At 47.9% G+C, this 8,705-nt stretch overlaps 1 protein-coding gene across 1 annotated transcript; it reads right to left on the bottom strand.

The window, feature by feature from the left end:
* Window positions 1-2,175: 2,175 nt before the first annotated feature.
* VSTM5 (V-set and transmembrane domain containing 5) lies at window positions 2,176-7,813 on the bottom strand. Its single transcript, XM_074157811.1, has 4 exons — window positions 7,471-7,813; window positions 4,070-4,399; window positions 3,829-3,969; window positions 2,176-2,219 (listed from the first exon to the last, which is right to left on the bottom strand). Exons 1-4 carry the CDS (start codon window positions 7,811-7,813, stop codon window positions 2,176-2,178), a joined length of 858 nt encoding a protein of 285 aa, XP_074013912.1.
* Window positions 7,814-8,705: the final 892 nt, after the last annotated feature.

Genomic DNA, 8,705 nt, shown 5'->3' with positions numbered 1-8,705 from the left:
GGCTGGCACCAGCGTCGGTAGCCAGGGATGGGTGCCTGAAACTGCTGTATCTTTAGCCAAGCTGAGGTAGAACAACTGTGTTGGTTGGAAACTTCCTACTGCTGTTACAGTGCATCTTAAATTCAAGAATTTTAAGCGGTCACTTTCTACTTTCATCCCAGCTTTCAGATATTGTAGTTTAAAAGTGTAAGTGAGCTCTACAATTAGAGCAGTGCATTCAGAAGGTCATTCACGCCTACATGCCTTCCCTGACTTTACCAATTACAATATTCAAGTCAAGGTTGCAGATAATAATGGTGTTACATGTAAGCGGCGCTTTTTGTCCTTTTTAAGTAAGTCTGGCAGAGCACCTGCCATTATCTCGGCTCAGCTTAACGCGTAACTTCTCATTCAACTTCTAAGATTTAGGGATTAAAAAAAAAAAAACACACCACCAAATCTGAAATAGATAAACAGAAAAAAAACATTTAATGATGTTTTCTGTCTCCCGTATGGATACTTTAGAGAGTACTTCAAGCTTAGTGATTAAAAGATGCACTTAAAACTTTTGTGTCGTCAAAGTTTAATTCACTGAAAGATGAGAAGAGTGGTAATCATAGTTAAAGTGAAGAATTAGGAAAAACTGTTACTTTCCCAAGATGTGCTGTAGCTGGGATGATTATTTTTTTTCAATTTCTCACCTTTTTTGACCCCTTGTCCTAGATGCAGGAAGGAGCAACCAGATGATTCTGGTACCCGAATATGAGAGTGATGGAGAGGCCCTTTGTGCTAGAAATGGCAGGTTCAGCCCGGGGATGACTCTTTAAAGGTATTGTGGGCAGGATGCCTTGGGGAAAGTCTGTTTGCATCCTTATGCGCCCGGTGAGAAATTCTTTATTTTTCAAAATCTAACCTATTGTACCAGAGGGGAGGCTCTGGCAGCCTCTCTTGGAAAAGCTTTTTGCCAACAAGTGATCTAAAGTGTGAGAGAGGCAGTAGAAGTTCGGTTCAAAAAGCCCCGTGGCAATCTGCAGACACAGACTAGTCCGTGGTCTCTTACATTTTCAAAGTTTATTTCACACTGCAAAATTCTTCTCTTTACAAAAACAAAACAGGATAATTTGAAGCTTGGTCAGTTCAGTGCTTCCTCACTCACAAAAGGAAATGTTACTCCCACCAGCAGATCTGTAGGTAGAAAATCTAAGTGCAATATGGAGATTCAAGGAAACACTAGTTAGATCTCTTCATGTTTCCTTACAACGTGGGAAAGCAAAGGTGGCTTCTCAACAAGCAATTTTGGAACTGTACTTGTAAATACTAAATTACAAAGCAATGCTGTTTTAACTTTTCCTTCCCAGATAGCCCACTGGCGAATAGTCTAATTTTGCAAAGGACACGACGTCTTCCACAATGAAACTCTTTAGTATTTAGCCACCCTGCTGGCGTGATGTGCCAGTGTTTTATTGGACCACTCTAATCATTATAGACAGCGTTCTCCTCAGTGCCTGTGTGTAGTTCCTTGTTTTAATAACCTTCTCTCGTAATGTCATAAAATGTGTGTTAATATCCTGGGGCAGTATAAGCAATTGGAAACGTAAGAGGGGGAACTTTGACCAGCTCGGCGTTGTTTCAGTTTTGTCTCATAAAGAATTACAGTTTGTCTTCAGAGCTTCAGGAAATTCCTTACGCCCCAAAGTAGCAGCGTAGGTGCAATAAACAGGATTCAATCCTCGCAATTAATTTTTTAATGTAATACTGTAATTAGACATTAAATTAATTATGTTGAAGGATGCTAATGGCTGCTCTGTCTGTAATAGGAGACTTGCTATAGCCAAAATACAGGTGTCTTTCAAGGCCATGATCATTTCCTTTATGGGTTGATCTTAGAGGCTTGGTTGGTTGGTTATTTTTAAGAGCGGTAAAGGCTGTAGATTTTATTAATTAGCCACAAAAATGCATTCGTGCTCAGCATGAAAGCATATTCTTTTTTACTTTGACCTTAGCTCGCAGAGCCAAATTCTTAACAGGTCAAAACAGCTCCATCAGTCACTGCTGATTTCATGTCTGATTAATTTGCCAGTCAGGATGTTTCTACAGTAGTCACAAACGGTTTACCTTTTAGGTTTCTTCTTGCTTCCCTTGCCAATATTTTCTCCTGAGGTAGAATTGTTATTTTTGTTATGAGACAGTCCTTGGCTAACACTCAATGGTTTCCAATTCAATCTCTTCAGTTGTACTTGCTGCAAATAAAAGGATATTGTTATTGATTGGCAAATGGATTGGAAGGTCGGCGTTCCAAAATTAACAACGCTGTGACATTTTGAATAGCCGAGACATTTTGAACTTTTTAATATTAGCTCAACCTTACTCATCTACAATTGGGTTTTAAATGCATCTTTTCAAAATATTTAATTGCATAGACAGTCCCTCACAATCTTTAAAGTGACACTGGTTTCTTCCACGACTAAAGGCACTAGGAAAACTTAAAGTCCACAGGGCCCGTCCTTCTACCTCTCTTCCTGGCTTTTGAAAGGAGGGCTCCTCTAAGGTGGAATTGGGGCAGAAGTTAGGTCCTGGCTTTGGATCATGTTCTGGGAGATGACAGAACAAGTCTCCAGAGCTGTGATTTTCCTGAAGTCTGCCAAATACGTGTATTTGATTCAGACTTTGTAAAAACTCTGGCTTTGTAGGAAGATTGGCTTTAACTGGAGGAAGGAGAGGCTTTATCCAAACAAAAGCCTGTATATTCTGGCATGACAGGAAAATTTTCAGTAGCTACAGAAGCTTGTGAGTGGTGTGTGCACCACGGAAACTGCAGCAGCCCTAAGAGCAGGAGGTGAGCAGCAGAAAGGAAGAGATAGCTGGAGCCAAATTAATTTCCTCTCATACTAGGTTTTGCAGAATTGACACAAAGTCTGGGCTGTGAGGCTTAGGGTTCTTGAGTGTCTGCCTTGGTCTAGTAAAATATTGATACTTTGACTGTCTTTTGTAGTGTAGCAGCTTAAGCAGCACTTATTAGAGAAGAAATACAGACCTTTTACCTACAGGGCAAGAAACCACTAGTGGATCTGCACTTCCAAAGAAGGGAGGTAAACGCTTGAGATGTTTTGAAGTGGTAAAAGAAACCTCCTGTTCCAAGGATGTGCCCAAAGCTTGAGCCCAGACCCGTAGCGTGGCACCTTGCCTTGCTGTCTAGGCTGAATATCCCTGGCTGTGGCTTGGGAAGTCTTCTCTAATACGTGAATGTTCCCTTCAGTGTAGCCCTTGATCTGCTTGTCATGACTGGTGTCTTTGGCACGTGTTAGGAGTCTGGGTTTGATATTATTCAGTGTTCATTGGAGTCCACAACTGAATCAAACGTGAGGACAGATGAAAGGGGAGTTTGAGGGGAGAGGAAGGGGTGCAGTCCTCCATGAAGTGAGGTGGGGGCGACTCCCAAGGGCCATTTAGGTATTTTCCCCCAGGAGGCAACGTTCTGGTGCAAACCCTGAGAACATTGCTGCTGATGACTGACTCATGACTTTGACTCATGCCCTCTGATGGGGAGGTTATTGCAGCTCTAGCCTTTTCTCCCGAAGTTTTGCAGCTAGCAAGTTGGGAAGTGTTTTGTGATTTCTGATATAAAATATATAAGGTAGGTGTCCTGTGGATTGTTCTGCAACTAAATACCTATTATTCAGTTGCCTCAGCTAGTAAAGAGTCGAACAGATTAACTGAACTGATCCCCTCCAGTCTTGTTTCTCAGTGTCCCTGCTTAGCACTTATATAGCTCAAATCACAAGTGAATTTTGGGTTCACAATTCAGACTTGAAAGCCCTATGCTTTGACTGCATTTTTAGAGAGAGATACCTGTTAGTTTGCTTGTTGTCTTCTTCTGAAATAGATGCAGAGATTTATTACACAGCCACATGAAGCAGATCAAAATGGCAGATACTGCAGCGAGAAATGCAAAGACAACTGCTACAAAATGTAAATCTTCGTAGATAATCTCTGCAGGGAGGACAGAAAAAAAATAATATTATAAAATTGATTATGAGCAGATTAATGTTGAAACGCAGGGTAAAGCCAAGAGCTCCTGTCTAGTTTGTACCGTAAACATTAACTATGATGGTGCCGTAGGTGTTGGTTCCATACTCCTCTGTTACAGTGATAAAATAGTAGCCGGCATCTCTCATGCCCACATTCAGAAGCTGTATAGAGCCATTTTCAAAAGTAGTCACTCTGTCCTTGTACACTGTGGATATGTTGACATAATTCCCACTTTTCCACTCAGCGATTTTGGTGGTGCCCCAGCTTGACACGTGCTTCCACTCAATGGTGGCGACGCCTCTGCAAGAGTATTCAACGGAGAGCAAGATGTTTTGTGCCACTGTTGCGTTGATGTTGGGTTGTGGGACAACTAATGATACTCCTCCAGGAGCTGAAAGACAAAGGAGGGTGATGAGTGTGGAGGTGATGCTGCACCAACTGTCCTGGGCAGGAAGGAACCTCTGGGTGGTGGTTCATCCCACCCATCACAGCGGGCTGTTTTTAGAGAGGATGGATTATTCTTTGCAGTTTCCCTTCCTTTCTGCTGACCATAAAAGGAACATCCATACTTAAATTAAAGACTAAATACACATTTTTAATCAATAATAGTCAGGGGAAATGTTTCCACCATAAAGAACAAGCAATTGCATGTGCTTCAGTGGTTCAATACCCAAGAGGAGAGTGTCTTTTTGGGTAAGGGAGCATAATGCTTCCTGAAAACTGAGCAATGGTTTTTTATTCATCAGTAACTGGCTTTCCTTTAAAATCTTGCATTTAAATGGAAAGTTTAATCGCCGTGGCCAAGGTAACCTATTATATTAATTAATTGCCAACCCCCAAAAGCAAGAATTGTAGCAAGAACTTAAGCATGTGAAGACTTGGCAAGAACTTCATCGTGTTTTCAGGATGCGTAATCAACGTTTGAGACAACAGCTTCGTAAAGGCAGCCAGTTATATGCCAGTGCAGATAAATTGCATGCAATCAAAGGTACAGAGTTCCATGTGAAGTCAGGGACTTCATGTTCTTGATGATTTCCAGGCAAAAATGCACATGAAAGAATATTTAATTTAATCACATCACTGATGTGATTACAGAGCTGCTCATAACACTGTGAAATTGAACTGACCATTTAGTTTAATGTGTAACTGCAGTAATTTCTGCTTGCGTGGGTATTTCTGCATGAAGATTTGGATAAACACCAAATATCTGAGTTTCAATTGGCATACATTACTTTTTTAATAATTAGTGGCATGTTTGAGACACTTGGCTAGAGACTGAAATCTTGTTATCTACCTGCAAAAAATCAAACCAGACAAAAGGCAAAAGAAGCACAGGGTAAGCCTTGCTGCTGAATGCCTTTTCCTAGTTTGGCTTGGAGCAGCTCACCCATTCTCCTCTCACAGTGTGGGAACAGCCTGGCTGCAAGAGCAGAACTGAAAAAATAATGCTGAGCTGCAAATGTTTGTAACCCAGCAGGGAGGGAGGACAAGACCCTCAGCGACGCTGAAGGAGTGCAAAGCAGGACCCCTGGGGACGCTCCTGGAGGTTCTGCAGAGTCGTCAGAGAAAAGACTGGTTTAAAAACAGAAAGAAAAAAAAAAAGTCCAAGGGAAAGAAATTCTTCTTAAAAATCCTATCAAAAAATAAGAACTCGCCATGGCCAGCAAAACCCCAGAGCAATCACAAATGGGGAGAGAGGGTTAAATGAATTCCAAGCTGACTTCACTCTATTTGGGATCTCTAGCAGAATTCAGAAGGTCAAGGTAAGGCAGGGGAAGCTGGAGAAGCCAGTTTGATTCCCAGGTCCTCATCTATGGCACCAGCACAGGAGAAAGCCCCAGCCACTCTCTATTTTTTTTTTAACCAGATAGGACCTAGGCTTTTTCCAAGATAATGCTCCTGGGATTCCCTCTTCGTGGGCATCTTGTCACGCTCGTGCTGCCCAGTCCCAGCATGGACACCACGCTTTGTGGGTAGCTCAGCTCATCCTCAGCTAAGCTGTGGTCTGCCGTTCAGCCCGTGTGTGGGAGACTAACCAGAGCTGTGAAAAAGGGGTTTGTGCCAGCTAGAGAAACAGAACAGACGGGAACCTCTGGTAATCACTGCAAATTGTTCTAATTGTTTTCTGCTCCATGGGTTTATTTAAAGGCCTTTTGCTCTGCTTCTGACTAGACAGGGGCTGAGTGTCTCACCACGGTGACCCTTTTATGTTTTGATAAAGGCATGGCTTTGTTTTGAATATGTGAATGCAAGGTAAATGTAAGAAAAAAAACCACCTCCCATTAAAATATTTGTTCCCTTCCTCCCCAGCACATAAAGCCAAAAAAGGCAATGCAATAACCATTCAAAAATATTTTTAATGCAGTCCGCCTCGATCACCCGAACCGGTCTAATCCAAACAGCGCTGCATCAGCCCTTAGAGCAAACATCACACCCACCTGCAGCGCCCTGTCAAAGGCCACTGCGCCCTGCTGCCTGCAAAACCAGACCCTTCACGCCCAGTAGAACGTGCACCCAGGAGAAGAGGGTTCCGGTGAGTTTGCTCTCCCTGGCACGCTGCTGCGCTCCAAAGCATTCGCCTGCCTGAGAGTCAAAGCTGGAAGCGTGGCTCTGTGTACCCAGATCTGGCCGTAGCAGCACAGCTGGGCCTGCAGCGTGCCGGGGAGCGGGTGGGAAAGGGCTGCCCGCGAGGAGCCTCCACGGGGGGGACAGAGCTCTAAAACAGAGCTCTCAAACTCCGGTGACAGTTCCTCCACCCTTCAGTGTCCTGCTTGTGCATCACCTTGACGATGAAGGAGACAGCTAAGGTGTCCAAACCAAACCCGCTGGTGGCACTGCCCACCCCACTTCCCAGGCGTGGGGGCTGGCTGCAGCCTCCTCTAGCTCTCGCTCGGAGGGGACCGGCGGGGTCTCTGTGAGCTGCCCCGTCCCCACTCACCACCCGTGGGGTGCTGGCTTGAAATCCACCTTCCCTCTTCACCACCGCCACTTCCCAGCCTGATCCGAAGCCCGTCGGGCTGGGTAACAGGGGATTGTTTCCTCCTCCTTTGTCTTGTCCCCTCCGTTGATGGGAATTCGGGGGGTGAAGGGGCGTCGGGGGTGTAAAGGCGTCTTGCTCGGAGCCGCCCCCTCCGGGAGCGGGCGTGGGGCTCGTCGCCCCGCGGCCGCGGTTCCTCGCCCGGGCGGCCGGGCTGCAGCCCCGGGCTCGCACCGCTCAGCCCCTCCGCTTCCTCCGAGCAGCAGGACCGGGGACGAGCCTTCCCAGGCGACTGCCAGCCTGCCTGAGCCCCCCCCAGGTCCCGTCCCCATCCCCGCCTGGCAGCCCAGCGTGGGGATCCCCGGGGGAGCGGCCGGGCAGATGCCGGGCGCTGGAGGCTGAACCGAGGGTAGCGCCGAGGAGGATGAAGAGGAGGAAGAGGAAAGGGCCGAGGGAGGAAGCAGGGGGGAGGAAGCGACACTTACTCTGCAGAGCCCACCCGGCGGCCAGGCAGAGGGTGACGGTCCCCACGACGACGCCCCGTCCCCGGCAGCCCTGGAGCGGTCTCATCAGAGAGGAGCCCGTGTCCCAGGGGCTGCATTTAAGCGGCTGGGTCGGCCAGCGCGGCCCGACCCCGGGGACTGCCCGCCCCGGGGCTCTTCCTCGCTCCTCTCCCTCCTCTTCCTCCCCGTCCTGCCGCCGCGCTGGTGGCAGCCCCCGCCGCACCGGCCCCCGGGCTCTCCCGCGCCTCACACCCCGCGATCCTCCGATACGGATCGAAGATGCAATTGGCTGAGGAAGGGAAAGTGCTGCCCGGCCGCCTGCCATCGCCCCGGCCAGGAAATGAGCGGTGATGGGCGGCCGGGGGGGGCCGCGCAGCCCTGCCCGGCTCCGCCGCTTCCCCGCCGGGGAGCGAACCCTGCCCCGCCGCACCGAGGAACCCGGCCCAGGGACAGGGGCACTCGGCCCAGGATGTTTGGTTTTTTTTTTGTGGGAATGTGATTGCTAAAGGAACACGCATCCACAAGGGAAACTTCCCTTAGGGTGTTGGAAAGAACCTTATTGCCCCCGAGGAGTCTGGTGACGCTGCAGGTGAGGTGGTGGGGCTGGGCAGCAGCATCTCTGCGTCCCCAGGGGGCATCTCAGATGACCATACTGGAAAATAAGCCCCGTTCCCATCCCACCGTGCCAAGCACAAGCACCGGGTGCTCCTCTCTCCATCATCTTCAGAGGAGGTCCCCAGAAATGCTTGTCCTTCTTTCAGAAAGCATGGGACAGTGTGAGTTCGTGGGAAATACAATTAGAAAACATATGAGTGCCCCTGAAAAATTCATCCTTGCTCAGGGACAGATGCTGCCAGAAGCCATGTGGACATCCACCCCTCTGACTGGGAAAAGGGTTGCACACCAAGGCCCTTTTCCAGATCTTCCATCCCTCTCTTCCTCGTGTTTCCCTCTCTTCAAGTTTTTATAGGGTGTGGATAGAAGGCAGACACCTCAGCCTGCTGATCAGCACGGGCTTCTTAGGGTGGGTGGGAGGAAAGGGCAATTCCCTGTGCCAGGAGGGATGGCCAGGGTCTGTCAGAGCCCTTTGTGCTGGGCAGCCATGTCCCCCACTGCACTACGAGGACTAGTGCAGGTTTTCCTACACACTGCTTGTCTGTGAGCGTGACAAGTGAGTCCCACGGGGGTCTGGGTGGCCAAAGCAGAGCCCCAGGCAG

Source organism: Numenius arquata, chromosome 1 (genome assembly GCF_964106895.1).
Source record: "Numenius arquata chromosome 1, bNumArq3.hap1.1, whole genome shotgun sequence".
NCBI lineage: Eukaryota > Metazoa > Chordata > Aves > Charadriiformes > Scolopacidae > Numenius > Numenius arquata.
This window is presented reverse-complemented; position numbering and strand designations above follow the sequence as displayed.